This window comes from Salvelinus fontinalis, unplaced genomic scaffold, assembly GCF_029448725.1.
Source record: "Salvelinus fontinalis isolate EN_2023a unplaced genomic scaffold, ASM2944872v1 scaffold_0065, whole genome shotgun sequence".
Classification (NCBI taxonomy): domain Eukaryota; kingdom Metazoa; phylum Chordata; class Actinopteri; order Salmoniformes; family Salmonidae; genus Salvelinus; species Salvelinus fontinalis.
The window spans coordinates 292,610-312,079 of record NW_026600274.1 but is presented as its reverse complement, the minus strand read 5'-3'; the positions used below and the strand labels follow the sequence as shown (position 1 = coordinate 312,079).

The 19,470-nt window shown below is 50.1% G+C and overlaps 1 protein-coding gene across 1 annotated transcript; it reads left to right on the top strand.

The window, feature by feature from the left end:
• The first annotated feature begins 630 nt into the window (after positions 1-630).
• Positions 631-19,173, top strand: LOC129842767 (thioredoxin domain-containing protein 11-like). The gene is made up of 13 exons (XM_055911407.1): positions 631-822; positions 1,341-1,733; positions 4,405-4,621; positions 5,235-5,332; positions 5,781-5,910; positions 6,565-6,658; positions 7,220-7,332; positions 9,797-10,000; positions 10,249-11,026; positions 15,769-15,923; positions 16,433-16,545; positions 16,853-16,933; positions 17,524-19,173. The coding sequence occupies exons 2-13, from the start codon at positions 1,609-1,611 to the stop codon at positions 18,146-18,148; spliced, it is 2,733 nt and encodes a 910-aa protein (XP_055767382.1). The 5' UTR covers positions 631-822; positions 1,341-1,608; the 3' UTR covers positions 18,149-19,173.
• Positions 19,174-19,470: the final 297 nt, after the last annotated feature.

The window sequence follows — 19,470 nt, the reverse complement described above, 5'->3', positions numbered from 1 at the left end:
ACTCCGGCTGGGAAAATCGTTTTGAACGGTCATCCAACTCGGAATTCCAACATTTTTCTAGGGCTCCGAGCTCCGACTTTTTCGACCTGAAGATCACTGACGTCTTGATTTGACCTCGTATTTTTCCGAGTTCCCAGTTGTCTTGAAAGCACCATAAAACGTATGATAGGCTACCCGTTGCCAGCTCATATATGTGTGAAGCTGGATTCAATGCTCTCCTCTGCATCAAAACACAATATCGATCCAGGTTGATCCTGACTGAGAAGCTTCGAGACGACATGCATCAACCACAGCCATCTCATTAGCGGTGGTGAGATATACATTATGTCAGACTCATTTGCAATTTACTGTCATAGCCCCACATTAAAGTATGCGGTGGTGAGTTGAGAAGACAATCAGAAATGTTGTTAGAATGTTTTTCAATTGACTGCCATAGCCCCAAATAAACGAAACATTGGCTGTTAATTACATCTGTTTTTTAACATGGTTTTGGTCACGAGAATTTTCAGATATCAATATGGGGTCGTGGGCCAAAAAAGGTTTGGGATCTCCTGCCATAGGCGATTAAAAAGAAATTTGTTTCCCCGGAAGCTGATCTTAGGCCAGTCCCCCGACCCGTTTAAGGTTAGAATGAATGTACTTCGATTTTAGGACAGGGGTTGAGGGCAGCATCCACCCAGGAGGCGGTACCTGTGATTGAATACACCTTTCATGGTCATGGACACATTGGCGGTGTTGGACATGGGGCGGCAGGTAACCTAGTGGTTAGAGCGTTGGGCCAGTAACCGAAAGATTGTTGGCTCGAATCCCCGCGCTGACAAGGTATAAGTCTCTCCTTCTGTAACAAGGCAGTTATCCCGCTGTTCCCAGGTCCCACGTCATTGTAAATAAGAATTTGTTCTTGCCTACTTACATAAAAGTTTTTAATTTTTAATGACTGCATCAAAACCGTGATGTATCATGTGTAAATTGTGACCAACTGATCTACAAATAGTATCGAGTATTTATTATGCAAGATTATTTGTATTAGTCAGTCTCGCCTTAAGTCGGCTGCATTGCCGAACACTCAGAGAAAGCGTTGTAGTGGAGAACTAGCGGTCTTTGACAGTAATACCACAGATATGACAGCTGCGGTTCTGCAGTTTGAGAAACAATCTGACAATAACGAAGCAATTCATAACACGAAACCTTACAAAACAAACCCTTTACTTTTACGATGCAATACGTATCCATTTAGAACTATAAGCAATGAAGTAAATTCATACCGTAAGACACTTTTATTCTGATTGCCTATTTGATGAACTACTACTACAATGCATTCGAACGATTCTACTTTTCAGATTTTACCGATTACTTCCCGACGCTCCCTTGACGTGGAGTAGCGTCATTGCGGAAGTAGCTAAGTCTACGTGGGGAAGGAAGGTTGGCGTGTTCGTGTTTGAACTAAACTCTGCCTAAAACACGATAAATGTGCAACCTACGGAACCTACAATAACCCTACCGCGCCTCGCCAAGTCTTCAAACAACCTCCCCGCCCGCTAGCTGAATGGCCTTGTACGGCCAGGGCGTGTAGATCCGATGGGAGGGCCAGCCGGGTAGTTCCCTGTAATGCTTCGGTGGCTGCGGCAGTCTCTTAGGCAGGTGTCTAGTCTGATGGCCCGGAGACCAGCGCTTGTCTGCGGGGCGATACTGCTGAGCGTCCTGCTACTACTGGCCGTTACATTTACCTGCAGGTAGGTAACATCGTTGTGATGGTTGGTCATCTACCGTAAGTTATCCGTGGTTTTCAGTGACAAACCCCCAGGAATTTCAGTGTTGTTGTGGCCCTGAACAAGCTCACCTGATTCACAAGGGCTTGATGATTAGTTGACAAGTTGAATCAGGTGTGCTAGCTCTGGACTAGATCAAATACATGGAACAACTGGGGGTCCCCGAGGAGAGGTAAACCCCCCTGATCTAGCTATCTGTCCAGCCAACTGCTGGTTAACGTTACAACTTCAGCCTGTGTGCTAACAGTTATGGTTAGCCATCAGATCCGACCAAATTGATTACAACTGCACTAGGGTCGAACAGCATTGCTGTGTAGATTAACACACCACGGAGTCGGTGCGAGATATGGCTCGGGAAAACGTACCTCAATCCAGGCATTAGAAATGCGTTGTGCTCCTAATTGTCCCATTAGAGAAGATGCTAGTTTTAAGCGGTCGTTCAATCTGCTTGGTATAACAGTTGGAATAATGGGACATTTCGAAATACAACTAATTTCTCATCCCTGGATTGAGGTACGTTTTCCGATCCACGTCTCTCACCGGCTTAATCTACAGAAGAATGCTGTCTGATCCTCGTGCAGCTGTAAGTAAGCGGGTCGGATCTGCTGGGTAACTTTTATAGGTAGAGAACAGTCTAGGCTAACTCACCTGCAGTGTGTTTGATGTGGAAATCAGAGGCTCATTGGTTGGATATCTACCTAGACATGTAACTTCCGCCTTTGTTTGGGTCGCTAGTGGTGTAGTAGATTGAACAGTGACGTGTTCAGTGTGCGTTCTAATCTAGACAGCTGTTTAGGGTCTGTTTTCTATTAAACATTGCAGTGCAGCTTGCTAGATCACTGTGTTTGTGGCTTTCTGTTCATAAACACTGGACCCATAGCCTACAGTGGGAGGCCATCATTGTTGTGTTTTGTTTGTCCGTATTGCCTGTCTCATGTCCTGCTGCTTGTCGTCAGAGACTGACTGTCTGCCAGTCGCCTGTCTCATGTCCTACTGCTTGTCGTCAGAGACTGACTGTCTGCCAGTCGCCTGTCTCATGTCCTGCTGCTTGTCGTCAGAGACTGTCTGTCTGCCAGTCGCCTGTCTCATGTCCTGCTGCTTGTCATCAGAGACTGACTGTCTGCCAGTCGCCTGTCTCATGTCCTGCTGCTTGTCGTCATAGCCAGCAGCATACCACCCTGCATACCACTGCTGGCTTGCTTCTGAAGCTAAGCAGGGTTGGTCCTGGTCAGTCCCTGGATGGGAGACCAGATGCTGCTGGAAGTGGTGTTGGAGGGCCAGTAGGAGGCACTCTTTCCTCTGGTCTAAAAAATATCCCAATGCCCCAGGGCAGTGATTGGGGACACTGTCCTGTATAGGGTGCCATCTTTCGGATGGGACGTTAAACGGGTGTCCTGACTCTCTGAGGTCATTAAAGATCCCATGGCACTTATCGTAAGAGTAGGGGTGTTAACCCCGGTGTCCTGGCTAAATTCCCAATCTGGCCCTCAAACCATCATGGTCACCTAATAATCCCCAGTTTACAATTGGCTCATTCATCCCCCTCCTCTCCCCTGTAACTATTCCCCAGGTCGTTGCTGCAAATGAGAACGTGTTCTCAGTCAACTTACCTGGTAAAATAACGGTAAAATAAAAATAAATAAAAAAATAAATAGAGAGACTGACTGTCTGCCGTGTACTTCTAGCAGTTGTCAGAGATTCTGTCTTCAGGCTGTCAGACATACTTATGGTCCTAGGAGATATAAATATTGTTTCTCCCGTGGGAGTGTAAAGGATGTGAAATGGCTAGCTAGTTAGTGGGTACGCGCTAGTAGCGTTTCAATCAGTTACGTCACTTGCTCTGAAACCTAGAAGTAGTGTTGCCCCTTGCTCTGCAAGGGCCGCGGCTTTTGTGGAGCGATGGGTAACGATGCTTCGTGAGTGACTGTTGTTGATGTGTGCAGAGGGTCCCTGGTTCGCGCCCGTGTCGGGGCGAGGGGACGTACTAAAGTTATACTGTAACATTGATGCTGTTGACCCGGATCACTGGTTGCTGCGGAAAAGGAGGAGGTTGAAAGTGGGGTGAGTGTAACGGATGTGAAATGGCTAGCTAGTTAGCGGGTACGCGCTAGTAGCGTTTCAATCAGTTACGTCACTTGCTCTGAAACCTATTAGTAGTGTTGCCCCTTGCTCTGCAAGGGCCGTGGCCTTTGTGGAGCGATGGGTAACGATGCTTTGTGGGCGACCGTTGTTGATGTGTGCAGAGGGTCCCTGGTTCGCGCCCGTGTCGGGGCGAGGGGACGGTTTAAAGTTATACTGTTACAGGAGCCCCGGGTTCATATCACTTCTGGTCCTAGGAGACTTAAATGGTCATTTGGACTGAGTGGTTCTGGATGGACTGACATGTTAGAATGAGGAAAGCCTAGAGAAGACTCAATGTATGTTGTTACACACAGCTTGTTTCAAAACGAGACAAATGATAAACGACTTGTATGGAAGTCATTCCTGTCTCTTCCTAGCGTCTTTCTCTCCCTTTCTCCGGACACCCACCCCCTTGCATCCCTCTTCTCCCTCCTAGCCGGGCTAAGAATGTGGTGGCGTCTTTCTCTCCCTCTCTCCGGCACCCACCCCCTTGCATCCCTCTTCTCCCTCCTAGCCGGGCTAAGAATGTGGTTGCGTCGGCGCGTCCCCCGGTGAGGTTCTTCTCTGCCGAGGCCCCTGTAGTGGACCTGTACCTGGGCCAGCTGGAGCAGGTGGAGAGGCTGAGGGGCGCGGCAGAGGTGTCTGTCATCTTCTTCTACGCTCCCTGGTGTGCTCACTCCATCGCCGCTCGCCACGAGGTCCAGGAGGTCGCACGGAGGCTGGTCAAACAGGTACACACACACACACACACACACACACACACACACACACACACACACACACACACACACACACACACACACAGGAATACACGCTCACACTCCATCGCCACTCGCCAAGAGGTCGCCCAGGGGCTGGCCAGACAGGCAGGGAACTGCACATTCTGGACTGGCTTATAGTGCTGAGGGATGGTTCAGAACAGGGTTGTGTTCATTAGTCACAGACCGTTGCAAAACGTTTGGCTTGTTGCAAAACCTTTTGCAATGGAAACCGTTTACTGCTCAGGAAGCAAACAGGGTGGGACCTTCTTGAATTTGTTGTGTAGAAACCTGTTTTCATTGCAAAATGTTTTCCATTTGGAGGAAGCGGTTTCTGTTGCTAAATGTTTTGCAACAGACCAAATGTTTTAGCAACGGTTTTCAACAAATGAATACACCCCTGGTCTATTGCACAGCTACAGTATGGTGCTATATAGGCTGGGTGCCAGTCTGTTTCTACTGTAGACAGCACAACTCAATACACCTCAGAGTTACTGTACTAAATGATTATAAATGTGACTCCTTGTCTGTGCAGGTGGTGTGCTGTGGTCTTATTCTGTCTCTGCTGTCTGCACTGTTTGTACAGGTGCAGTTTGTGGCAGTGAACTGTTGGTGGAGCCAGGGGAAATGCAGGAAACAGAAGAGCTTCTACCAATACCCTGTCATCCACCTGTTCTACAAGAGGTAAGGGAGATACAGTCTAGTTGCTCTATATCTATACCCTGTCATCCACCTGTTCTACAAGAGGTAAGGGAGATACAGTCTAGTTGCTCTATATATACCCTGTCATCCACCTGTTCTAGAGGGAGAATCTAGTCTATTCATTTTATATCTAGAGGGAGAATCTAGTCTATTCATTTTATATCTAGAGGGAGAATCTAGTCTATTCATTTTATATCTAGAGGGAGAATCTAGTCTATTCATTTTATATCTAGAGGGAGAATCTAGTATATTCATGTTGTGTCTTGTTTGGTTGTTACTGTCGTTGTGATAATCTTCTGTTTACTTTATAAGGTATTATTCCCCCTCTATCCATGTAATCTTCATTCTGACTCTAAATGGGCCCTCCTACTCTGACATGTCTGATACATAGAACCTGTTGTATCTGACTCTCCCCTGTCTGTCTCTGGAGGTTTGGCCCTATAGAATACAAAGGTCCGTTCACGGCTTCCTATGTAGAGAGGTTCATCCTGAGAGTCATCACCCCACTGACCTACCTACCATCACGAGCCACACTACAAGACTTCCTGTCTTATCATGAGGTATGGGGGGGGTTGATGCTGAAGGGAGTAAGAATATAGGTAGATCAGAGAAACGGAGATGAGAGGAAATGAGTGTTTTGCTCTGGGTGTTATTTTCTGTTGTTAGAGAGAAAGACAGAGTTCTATGTGACAATATCTCAAATGGAACCCTGTTCCCTTTGTCGTGTGCTACTATGGTTAACTGTAGGACACTATATAGGGAAAACGGGTGCCATTTGTGAGTGGTCCGCTAGGTGTGGTGTACCTGTGGGTCAGGTGTAGTGTACGGTATGGTGGAGGGTGTTGAGGAGCTGCTTAGCCAGTTTCTTGTTTAATCCTTTCTGCAGTGCCTCTGTCTCTCACAACAGAGAGCCTGGTTTGTTTTGCTAGCAGGGTTTAGCCTGTAGATATGACTGAGATAAAAGTGAGTGCTTATCACATGGCTGACTGCTTCTACTGTTCTATGACCCTGTGATGTCACAGTACCTTTCCCATAATGCCCAGGTTGAACAGATATCCTGTTTGGAGGATTCACAGAATCAGGAGGGAATAAACAGGAAATCCAGAATCCTCTAACCAAGGTTTCTGGGAAAACCTTTGAATTTTGAGGAAGTTACTGGATTTTTGCAACCCAAGTCACGTGTTTCTTGTCTGTTCTCCTCTCCTGCCTCCCAGCCGGGGGTAGTGGGTTATTTCCAGTTCAACTCTTCTCCTCAGCCTCCCGGCTACATCACATACCTCTCCTCAGCTCTGCAGGCCTTGAAGAGAGGTAAGCTAACCGCTACATGCTAACTCCCTAAAGCCCTGAAGAGAAGTAAGCTAACCGCTACATGCTAACTGGCTAACTCCCTAAAGCCCTGATGAGAGGTAAGCTAACTGCCACATGCTCACTCCCAAAAGCCCTGAAGAGAGGTAAGCTAACCACTACTGGCTAACTCCCTAAAGCCCTGAAGAGAGGTAAGCTAACCGCTACATGCTAACTGGCTAACTCCCTAAAGCCCCGAAGAGAGGTAACCTAAACATTAACATCCATGTTGTCCCAATATTTTACAATTATTACATTTCTGGATTTCCTCTCCTTGACGGGAGATGGATAAATGTAAGTCCTCTAATCCAGTGTCTCTTTCATAACCGCTACTCACTGGGTTTTGCTGCTGGAGTCATAGCCATTGAAATAGAATGAATAGACCAGACTTGGAAGCTCTGCCCATAGCAAGGCCTGTTCTACTCATTCTAGTTCTGTGTCTATAGAAATGATTAGTGGCAAACCTGCATTAATAGAGGATGAATGAGGATGAATGAAAGCGTGTGTTGCTGTTCCCCGCTGCAGACTTCCGTGGTGCGGTGCGTTTCGGGGTGGTGACCAGTAGACAGGTGGCAGAGTCCATCTCAGTCAGAGATGACCAGACCGTCTACCTGCATCGACACTTCAACTCCTCATTGGTCAGTCCACACACACACACACACACACACCCCTGTCTACTGACACGTCAATTCCTCATTGGTCAGTCAACACACACACACACCCCTGTCTACTGACACTTTAACTCCCCATTGGTCAGTCAACACACACACACACCCCTGTCTACTGATACTTCAACTTCTCATTTGTCAGTCAACACACACACACCCCTGTCTACCAACACTTCAACTCCTCATTGGTCAGTCAACACACACACACCCCTGTCTACTGACACTTTAACTCCTCATTGGTCAGTCAACACACACACACACACACACCCCTGTCTACTGACACTTTAACTCCTCATTGGTCAGTCAACACACACACACACCCCTGTCTACCAACACTTCAACTCCTCATTGGTCAGTCAACACACACACACACCCCTGTCTACTGACACTTTAACTCCTCATTGGTCAGTCAACACACACACACACACCCCTGTCTACTGACACTTTAACTCCTCATTGGTCAGTCAACACACACACACACACACACACCCTGTCTACTGACACTAACTACTCACTGCTCAGTGATGATGTCATCAGCACATGACAAACAGACTTGTCAGAGCCCAGAGTTTCTCACAGTATCGCATTAGTGGAAACCAAGACTGTTCTCAGGGCAGACCTGGTTGTAGATAGATATGTTCGAGTCGCGTCGGGGACAATTTTAGCTAAACCTTTTCTTAACCTAATTCTACTAACCCTCAACATTAATTATCCTAACATGCCACGTTAATTATCCTAACCTGCTGGGAAAGGTCACTTCTGCTACTGAGCACCAGCAGGCCGGCCCTGAGAGCAGTCTTGTTTTCCTCTAATGTGAAACAGTGACTTTCTCCTGGTCGGGTCAAATGTTCAGGAAAAACTCCTGGTACTGTCATTTGTTCCTAAGGAGGTTTAGCTCTACCTTTCTGTCTCCCCGTCTCCCCCCCGTCTCCTCCCTCTCTCCCCCGTCTCCTCCCTCTCTCCTCCCTCTCTCCCCCGTCTCCTCCCTCTCTCCTCCCTCTCTCCCCCGTCTCTCCACCGTCTCCTCCCTCTCTCCCCCGTCTCTCCACCGTCTCCTCCCTCTCTCCCCCGTCTCTCCACCGTCTCCCCCGTCTCTCCACCGTCTCCCCCGTCTCTCCCCCCGTCTCTCCCCCGTCTCTCCCCCGTCTCTCCCCCGTCTCTCCACCGCCTCCTCCCTCTCTCCACCGTCTCTCCACCGCCTCCTCCCTCTCTCCACCGTCTCTCCACCGTCTCCTCCCTCTCTCCACCGTCTCTCCACCGTCTCTCCACCGTCTCCTCCCTCTCTCCCCCGTCTCTCCCCCGTCTCCTCCCTCTCTCCCCCGTCTCCTCCGTCTCTCCCCCGTCTCTCCCCCGTCTCCTCCCTCTCTCCCCCGTCTCCTCCGTCTCTCCCCCGTCTCTCCCCCGTCTCCTCCCTCTCTCCCCCGTCTCTCCCCCGTCTCCTCCCTCTCTCCCCCGTCTCCTCCCTCTCTCCCCCGTCTCCTCCCTCTCTCCCCCGTCTCTCCCCCGTCTCCTCCCTCTCTCCCCCGTCTCCTCCCTCTCTCCCCCGTCTCTCCCCCGTCTCCTCCCTCTCTCCCCCGTCTCCTCCCTCTCTCCCCCGTCTCCTCCCTCTCTCCCCGTCTCCTCCCTCTCTCCCCCGTCTCCTCCCTCTCTCCCCGTCTCCTCCCTCTCTCCCCGTCTCCTCCCTCTCTCCCCCGTCTCCTCCCTCTCTCCCCCGTCTCCTCCCTCTCTCCCCCGTCTCCTCCCTCTCTCCCCCGTCTCTCCCCCGTCTCCTCCCTCTCTCCCCCGTCTCCTCCCTCTCTCCCCCGTCTCCTCCCTCTCTCCCCCGTCTCCTCCCTCTCTCCCCCGTCTCCTCCCTCTCTCCCCCGTCTCCTCCCTCTCTCCCCCGTCTCCTCCCTCTCTCCCCCGTCTCCTCCCTCTCTCCCCCGTCTCCTCCCTCTCTCCCCCGTCTCCTCCCTCTCTCCCCCGTCTCCTCCCCCGTCTCCTCCCCCGTCTCCTCCCTCTCTCCCCCGTCTCTCCCCCGTCTCCTCCCTCTCTCCCCCGTCTCTCCCCCGTCTCTCCCCCGTCTCTCCCCCGTCTCCTCCCTCTCTCCCCCGTCTCTCCCCCGTCTCCTCCCTCTCTCCCCCGTCTCCTCCCTCTCTCCCCCGTCTCTCCCCCGTCTCTCCCCCGTCTCTCCACCGTCTCTCCTCCCTCTCTCCTCCCCGTCTCCTCCCTCTCTCCTCCCTCTCTCCTCCCTCTCTCCTCCCCGTCTCCTCCCTCTCTCCCCCGTCTCTCCCCCGTCTCTCCCCCGTCTCTCCACCGTCTCTCCTCCCTCTCTCCTCCCCGTCTCCTCCCTCTCTCCTCCCTCTCTCCTCCCCGTCTCCTCCCTCTCTCCTCCCTCTCTCCCTGTCTCTCCACCGTCTCTCTCCTCTCCCCCGCCTCCTCCCTCCCCCCTCAGATTTTCCCTAGTTGGGAGCGTAACTTCACCTCTGAAGGCATCTGTTCCTGGGTCTTTGAGCACCGCGAGACCGTCCTCCAATGGCTGGCGCCGACTGGCGCTAAGTCCCGCCTCCTGGAGCAGGAACTGACCAAAGGCCCTGCCCTCCTGCTCTTCCTGCCCCACAATCCCCTGGGGCTCGTCCCCGACCTGCTGCTGACGCAGGTGAGTCACCAACGACGACCCTTACAACAACCACTACTACAATGAAAAAGAAATACATTTTACTACAACATTTAATATTTTGATGTGATGAAGAAAAAAACATGTCTCAAGAACATCATTATGAATTGTTCTATCTAGATGGATTTAGTTAGATTAGATGACTTTAGATCTCTGAAGATGAGAATTTCTAAATCTCTAAATTTTTATATCCACGTTAATTGAACTCTTCGACCCCCTCCCCCTTCTAGATTGCAGACGTCGCGGTTCGCTACCATTCCTGTAGCGACTCCCCTCACCACCACCACCCCTCTGACCACTCCTACTACAGTGGACCCTCCCAGCCCCTGTCCCCCCCTCTCTGCTGCCTCTCAGTGGTTCTGCCCAGGCCACACCCCCTCCTAGGCTCCACCTCCAGGGTGTGTGAGCTTTGTCTCAACCAGTCCCAGTCCAACCCGGGTCGCTCTCCCCTCTGCACCTTCCCCTCCCAGACATCAGGTGGTGCTGCCGTGCTCCAGTCCTACCTCAGACGATGCTGCCTACCTGTTGCTGTGACGGCAACGACGGTTGTCTGTAGTAACATCCTGAGTAGCTACAGCCCGTCGTCAGGTCGCTACAGTGCCTGTTGTAGAACTCTGGGACAGCTAGGGGTTTCCCTGCCCCCACAGCAGGGGCTAGGGCTAGACAACGAGGTGTTCGGGACACCCACTCCCTCACCATCCTCCTCCCAGGACTCCTCCCCGTCCTCCCAGGACCAGGAAGCGGCCGGGATTAAAGGGCTGAGGTGTCGGACAAATAAGACGCTCAGGTTCTACATCCTGGACTCCGCCCTCCACTGGCCGCTGGCGGTGCGTCTCGGGGCGCTAGGCAACAACGAGATGGGTGGCGGTGGCCTAGGGGAGTTAGGAAGGTTGCTAGGCAACGGGACCGGTGATGGCGTACGGTCGTTTGCGACCATCGTGAACCTGAAGGATGAGGTGAACTACGTTCTGGACCACAGAGGAACTGCTACTGTTACAGAGTCACTGGGTAAGACTGGGGAGTTACTGGGTCAACTAGCTACTGTTACAGAGTCACTTGGTAAGACTGGGGAGTTACTGGGTCAACTAGCTACTGTTACAGAGTCACTGGGTAAGACTGCGGAGTTACTGGGTCAACTAGCTACTGTTACAGAGCCTCTGGGTAAGACTGGGGAGTTACTGGGTCAACTAGCTACTGTTACAGAGCCTCTGGGTAAGACTGGGGAGTTACTGGGTCAACTAGCTACTGTTACAGAGTCACTGGGTAAGACTGGGGAGTTACTGGGTCAACTAGCTACTGTTCCAGAGTCACTGGGTGAGACTGGGGAGTTACTGGGTCAACTAGCTACTGTTACAGAGTCACTGGGTAAGACTGGGGAGTTACTGGGTCAACTAGCTACTGTTACAGAGCCTCTGGGTAAGACTGGGGAGTTACTGGGTCAACTAGCTACTGTTCCAGAGTCACTGGGTGAGACTGGGGAGTTACTGGGTCAACTAGCTACTGTTCCAGAGTCACTGGGTGAGACTGGGGAGTTACTGGGTCAACTAGCTACTGTTCCAGAGTCACTGGGTGAGACTGGGGAGTTACTGGGTCAACTAGCTACTGTTCCAGAGTCACTGGGTGAGACTGGGGAGTTACTGGGTCAACTAGCTACTGTTCCAGAGTCACTGGGTGAGACTGGGGAGTTACTGGGTCAACTAGCTACTGTTCCAGAGTCACTGGGTGAGACTGGGGAGTTACTGGGTCAACTAGCTACTGTTCCAGAGCCTCTGGGTAAGACTGGGGAGTTACTGGGTCAACTAGCTACTGTTCCAGAGTCACTGGGTGAGACTGGGGAGTTACTGGGTCAACTAGCTACTGTTCCAGAGTCACTGGGTGAGACTGGGGAGTTACTGGGTCAACTAGCTACTGTTCCAGAGTCACTGGGTGAGACTGGGGAGTTACTGGGTCAACTAGCTACTGTTACAGAGTCTCTGGGTAAGACTGGGGAGTTACTGGGTCAACTAGCTACTGTTACAGAGTCTCTCGGTAAGACTGGGGAGTTACTGGGTCAACTAGCTACTGTTACAGAGTCACTGGGTAAGACTGGGGAGTTACTGGGTCAACTAGCTACTGTTACAGAGTCACTGGGTAAGACTGGGGAGTTACTGGGTCAACTAGCTACTGTTACAGAGTCACTGGGTAAGACTGGGGAGTTACTGGGTCAACTAGCTACTGTTACAGAGTCACTGGGTGAGACTGGGGAGTTACTGGGTCAACTAGCTACTGTTACAGAGTCACTGGGTACGACTGGGGAGTTACTGGGTCAACTAGCTACTGTTCCAGAGTCACTGGGTGAGACTGGGGAGTTACTGGGTCAACTAGCTACTGTTACAGAGTCTCTGGGTAAGACTGGGGAGTTACTGGGTCAACTAGCTACTGTTACAGAGTCACTGGGTGAGACTGGGGAGTTACTGGGTCAACTAGCTACTGTTCCAGAGTCACTGGGTGAGACTGGGGAGTTACTGGGTCAACTAGCTACTGTTCCAGAGTCACTGGGTGAGACTGGGGAGTTACTGGGTCAACTAGCTACTGTTCCATAGTCACTGGGTGAGACTGGGGAGTTACTGGGTCAACTAGCTACTGTTACAGAGTCTCTGGGTAAGACTGGGGAGTTACTGGGTCAACTAGCTACTGTTACAGAGTCACTGGGTAAGACTGGGGAGTTACTGGGTCAACTAGCTACTGTTACAGAGTCACTGGGTGAGACTGGGGAGTTACTGGGTCAACTAGCTACTGTTACAGAGTCACTGGGTACGACTGGGGAGTTACTGGGTCAACTAGCTACTGTTCCAGAGTCACTGGGTGAGACTGGGGAGTTACTGGGTCAACTAGCTACTGTTACAGAGTCTCTGGGTAAGACTGGGGAGTTACTGGGTCAACTAGCTACTGTTACAGAGTCTCTGGGTAAGACTGGGGAGTTACTGGGTCAACTAGCTACTGTTACAGAGTCACTGGGTGAGACTGGGGAGTTACTGGGTCAACTAGCTACTGTTCCAGAGTCACTGGGTGAGACTGGGGAGTTACTGGGTCAACTAGCTACTGTTCCAGAGTCACTGGGTGAGACTGGGGAGTTACTGGGTCAACTAGCTACTGTTCCAGAGTCACTGGGTGAGACTGGGGAGTTACTGGGTCAACTAGCTACTGTTCCAGAGTTACTGGGTGAGACTGGGGAGTTACTGGGTCAACTAGCTACTGTTCCAGAGTCACTGGGTGAGACTGGGGAGTTACTGGGTCAACTAGCTACTGTTACAGAGTCACTGGGTGAGACTGGGGAGTTACTGGGTCAACTAGCTACTGTTACAGAGTCACTGGGTAAGACTGGGGAGTTACTGGGTCAACTAGCTTCTGTTACAGAGTCACTGGGTAAGACTGGGGAGTTACTGGGTCAACTAGCTACTGTTACAGAGTCACTGGGTGAGACTGGGGAGTTACTGGGTCAACTAGCTACTGTTACAGAGTCACTGGGTAAGACTGGGGAGTTACTGGGTCAACTAGCTTCTGTTACAGAGTCACTGGGTAAGACTGGGGAGTTACTGGGTCAACTAGCTACTGTTACAGAGTCACTGGGGAGTTACTGGGTCAACTAGCTACTGTTACAGAGTCACTGGGGAGTTACTGGGTCAACTAGCTACTGTTACAGAGTCACTGGGGAGTTACTGGGTCAACTAGCTACTGTTACAGAGCCTCTGGGGAGTTACTGGGTCAACTAGCTACTGTTACAGAGCCTTTGGGGAGTTACTGGGTCAACTAGCTACTGTTACAGAGCCTTTGGGGAGTTACTGGGTCAACTAGCTACTGTTACAGAGCCACTGGGGAGTTACTGGGTCAACTAGCTACTGTTACAGAGTCTCTGGGGAGTCACTGGGTCAACTAGCTACTGTTACAGAGTCTCTGGGGAGTTGCTGGGTCAACTAGCTACTGTTACAGAGTCTCTGGGTGAGACTGGGGAGTTACTGGGTCAACTAGCTACTGTTACAGAGCCTCTGGGTACGACTGGTGAGTTACTGGGTCAACTAGCTCCTGTTACAGAGTCTCTGGGGAGTTACTGGGTCAACTAGCTACTGTTACAGAGTCTCTGGGGAGTTACTGGGTCAACTAGCTCCTGTTACAGAGTCTCTGGGGAGTTACTGGGTCAACTAGCTACTGTTACAGAGTCACTGGGGAGTTACTGGGTCAACTAGCTACTGTTACAGAGCCTCTGGGTGAGACTGGGGAGTTACTGGGTCAACTAGCTCCTGTTACAGAGTCTCTGGGGAGTTACTGGGTCAACTAGCTCCTGTTACAGAGTCTATGGGGAGTTACTGGGTCAACTAGCTACTGTTACAGAGCCTCTGGGTCAACTAGCTGCTGTTACAGAGCCTCTGGGGAGTTACTGGGTCAACTAGCTACTGTTACAGAGCCTCTGGGGAGTTACTGGGTCAACTAGCTACTGTTACAGAGTCACTGGGGAGTTACTGGGTCAACTAGCTACTGTTACAGAGTCACTGGGGAGTTACTGGGTCAACTAGCTACTGTTACAGAGCCTCTGGGGAGTTACTGGGTCAACTAGCTACTGTTACAGAGTCACTGGGGAGTTACTGGGTCAACTAGCTACTGTTACAGAGTCACTGGGGAGTTACTGGGTCAACTAGCAACTGTTACAGAGTCACTGGGGAGTTACTGGGTCAACTAGCTCCTGTTACAGAGCCTCTGGGGAGTTACTGGGTCAACTAGCTCCTGTTACAGAGCCTCTCGGGAGTTACTGGGTCAACTAGCTACTGTTACAGAGCATCTGGGGAGTTACTGGGTGAACTAGCTACTGTTACAGAGCCTCTGGGGAGTTACTGGGTCAACTAGCTACTGTTACAGAGTCACTGGGGAGTTACTGGGTCAACTAGCTACTGTTACAGAGTCACTGGGGAGTTACAGGGTCAACTAGCTACTGTTACAGAGCCTCTGGGGAGTTACTGGGTCAACTAGCTACTGTTACAGAGCCTCGGGGGAGTTACTGGGTCAACTAGCTACTGTTACAGAGCCTCGGGGGAGTTACTGGGTCAACTAGCTACTGTTACAGAGCCACTGGGGAGTTACTGGGTCAACTAGCTACTGTTACAGAGTCTCTGGGGAGTCACTGGGTCAACTAGCTGCTGTTCCAGAGCCTCTGGGGAGTTACTGGGTCAACTAGCTGCTGTTACAGAGTCACTGGGTAAGACTGGGGAGTTACTGTGTCAACTAGCTACTGTTACAGAGCCTCTGGGGAGTTACTGGGTCAACTAGCTACTGTTACAGAGTCTCTGGGTCAACTAGCTACTGTTACAGAGTCTCTGGGTCAACTAGCTACTGTTACAGAGTCTCTGGGTCAACTAGCTACTGTTACAGAGTCTCTGGGTCAACTAGCTACTGTTACAGAGTCTCTGGGTCAACTAGCTACTGTTACAGAGTCTCTGGGTCAACTAGCTACTGTTACAGAGTCTCTGGGTCAACTAGCTCCTGTTCCAGAGTCTCTGTCTAGTTGGAAACAGACCTGGGTTTAAATACCATTTTAAAGTCATTTTAAAATTCTGCAGCTGTGCTTGATTGAGCTTGCCTGGCTAAATGGACCAATAGAAAAGTCCTGAAACTGCAAACCCCACCCATCTGGCACTCCAGGCAGGCTAAAGCAAAGCATTTGAAAGATACTAAAGGAGCCAGCTTTACTCATGTGTGTGTGTGTCTTCTTGCCCCTTCAGAGTTGTTCATCAGGAACTTCAGCACCCCCCACAGCCCACTGCAGAGACGCCTGGTGGGGAAGAGAGAGGAGGAGGAGGGGAGGCCCCAGAAGAGACCCCTCATCTCAGAGCTGACCACCTCCTCTTTCCTTAGTACTGTTATGGATCCTCACAGGGTGGGTGAGAGAGAGGAGACAGCCAGGGAGAGGGAGGGGGAGGATAAAGGAGAGAGAGAGAGAGGAGGATAAAGGAGAGAGAGAGAGAGGAGGATAAAGGAGAGAGAGAGAGAGGAGGATAAAGGAGAGAGAGAGAGAGGAGGATAAAGGAGAGAGAGAGAGAGGAGGATAAAGGAGAGAGAGAGAGAGGAGGATAAAGGAGAGAGAGAGGAGGATAAAGGAGAGAGAGAGGAGGATAAAGGAGAGAGAGAGGAGGAGAAAGGAGAGGGAGGAGGAGAAAGGAGAGGGTGGATGGTCCTCACCCCACCTCACACTGGTTTAACATCATAATAACCGTGTGGTTTGATTTGACCTTTAACTTCTTTTGGCTCAAATCTCGTTAACGGGATCGATTTGACAATAGCCAGTGAAAACTCCAGGGCGCCAAATTCAAACAACAGAAATCTGATAATTGAAATCAAATGCACTAGGTCCAGACTAAGGACTATTTGACGTGTTGTGTTCTCCAGGATGTGCTGCTGTTCTACTACAGTCAGTGGTGTGGCTACTGCTCTGTTCTAAACCACGTCATCATCCAGCTGGCTAGAATGTTCCATGGAAACAGCACCGTCACCATCGCCAGGTAGGGCTGGCTGGCAGGCAGATTGGGTGACTGACTGACTGACTGGTTGGCTGGTTGGCTGACCGGTTGACTGACTGGCTGACCGGTTGACTGACTAGCTGGCTGGCTGGCTGATTGGTTGGCTGGTTGGGGGGGTTGTTTCTATTTTGTGACGTAGTGCTGAATTGGGACGTAGTGCTGTGACGTAGTGCTGAATTGGGTTGTTGATTGGTTTCTGTTTTATTTAGCTTTTTTACATTCCAGTGATATTCAACTGTTAAACTTCCTGTAGTAACAGGATGTGACGTCATACTGTCTCTGCGTGTAGGGTGAATGTGGCGCGTAACGACCTGCCGTGGGAGTTCATGGTGGATCAGTTCCCCTCTGTCCTCCTCTTCCCCAGACACAGGTGAGACAGAACACATACCTGTATGTACATGACCTGCTTAGACTGTCGTTGAATACCCTGTTCTCTTTGTACTGAACAAGACCTGTTGTTGAATACCCTGTTCTCTTTGTACTGAACAAGACCTGTTGTTGAATACCCTGTTCTCTTTGTTCTAAACAAGACCTGTTGTTGAATACCCTGTTCTCTTTGTTCTAAACAAGACCTGTTGTTGAATACCCTGTTCTCTTTGTTCTAAACAAGACCTGTTGTTGAATACCCTGTTCTCTTTGTACTGAACAAGACCTGTCGTTGAATACCCTGTTCTCTTTGTACTGAACAAGACCTGTTGTTGAATACCCTGTTCTCTTTGTTCTAAACAAGACCTGTTGTTGAATACCCTGTTCTCTTTGTTCTAAACAAGACCTGTTGTTGAATACCCTGTTCTCTTTGTACTGAACAAGACCTGTCGTTGAATACCCTGTTCTCTTTGTTCTAAACAAGACCTGTTGGCTTTGATTCACTAATATGGAAAGATATCCCACAGCCTCTCATGCCTCATTTAGTTAAACTAACCAGTCTTATGTTACTTCCTGACTCTCTTCGTCTCTTAGGAAACACCTGTCCGTCAAGTTCCCGGAGGACACGCCCATCACTCTCCTCACCCTATTACGCTTCATCCTGAAGCACTGCGACTCCGCCCACCAGCCAATGAAAGCAGACGGATCAGACCCTAAGCCTCACGTTCTCCTCAAGGCGGAGTTCCGCGCTCTACAAGGAGAAGTCCAGACATTACATCGTGCACGCCAGCGCCTCTCCAACCAACTGGCCCAGCTATGGCGAGACAACCGGCGGTTATCCTTCGACGCCGTGGCCCTGGAGACCCACAATGCACTGCTGCAGTCCCAGAATGGCGAGCTGCAACGTGAGAGGCTGAGCCTAGTGGAGCAACACAAGGAGAAGAGTCGTCAGTTAGGGGAGGCGGTCAGGAGACTACAGGAACTAGCAGACGCATCAGAGAACCTTCTCACTGAGAATACACTGCTGAGGGTTTTACTGGGAGCCCTGAGAGCCAGGGAGACAGAGACAGAGGAGGAGGAGACAGAGGAGGAGGAGACAGAGGAGGAGGAGACAGGGGAGGAGGAGACAGGGGAGGAGGAGACAGGGGAGGAGGAGACAGGGGAGGAGGAGACAGGGGAGGAGGAGACAGGGGAGGAGAGGAATTATATGGCCTCTTGACAGGGGAGGAGAATACACTGCTGAGGGTTTTACTGGGAGCCCTGAGGGAGGAGGAGGAGAGGGAGGAGAAGACTGGGGAGGAGAGGAGTTATATGGCCTCTTGATGGAGAAGGGGCATGTCATGCCAAGTAATGCTGGTAGAACAGAAACCGAGGGAGAGGAAACAGAGCTGATGAATCACAGGCTCCTGTCACCCCCCCCCTAGAAGAAAGAGGAGGATACTACGGGGGGCCCTGACAGGTGGCACGAGTAGAGGAGGAGGGAGACCAGAGGAATCACAGCTTCATAATTCTCTCCTAGTGGATGGAGGGAACACGACAGAGACAGCAGCTTTATAGCCATGTACCATAGGATGTCCTTGGGGACCAGAGAGAGACGGGAAGGGAGAGAAAAAAGATGATACTACAGAAAGTGCAGAGGAACAAAATAACTGTAAAATGTGTTGTTGATGACGTCTTTAAGCGCCGGACATAGAATGTGTGGAACACTCTAGAATGTCCAATCATAATGCTAACTCTAGAATCCATAAGGGTTAGTGGTCCGGGAGAAGGTTCTACCCAGTGAGGTCAGAGAGAAGCGACCAGGCCCCGTCACAGAGAGACACAAATACATGTCAAGTGGGTAGTCGGTGACATGGAACTAAAATAAATGGAATAAGCCCAATGGGCCGATGAACACTAGAAATACGTCCCAAATGGCACCCTATTCTCTATGTATTGCTAGTCTAGCTAATAGGGTTCCGTTTGGGGCATAACCCTAGGTGAATTTAGTAGTGTTGTCTTCTGAAGCCTTCTCCTTGCTTTTTGGTTGGTTTTTATTTTCCAAGGAGCACCAAGTGATTTCTCCATAGAGAATGCGTATTTTGTTTTTTGTTTCTTTTGTTAAATTTATCTATTTTTACAAGAATCGCTAAAAAATAAGTCTATTTCTTTGTAACGTTAATTCAGGTATAAAGAAGATGCAGCTGTTTTACATGTAAAATATTGCACAGATTTTTACTGATTTAATAAAATGTTGTAATTTAATCAACCGCGTTGTGAACTATTTGTTATCTTCAGACTCTCAGATGCATTGGCCTTCATCCGACTGCCAATAGGATGGCTGATTGTGGAAACATCACCCTGATTAACTCTTTAGTCATAGCACAGTTTACCTATTTGCTTATAGTTTTGCCTACACCTAGTGACCTGCTTTTTAAATGATATGAACAAAAAATATTCAATTTTATTTGGAACGGCAAGCCAGACAAAATTAAAAGGGCCTATTTATATAATGAATATGAATTCGGAGTGCAGAAATTATTAAATATTAAAGCATTATAC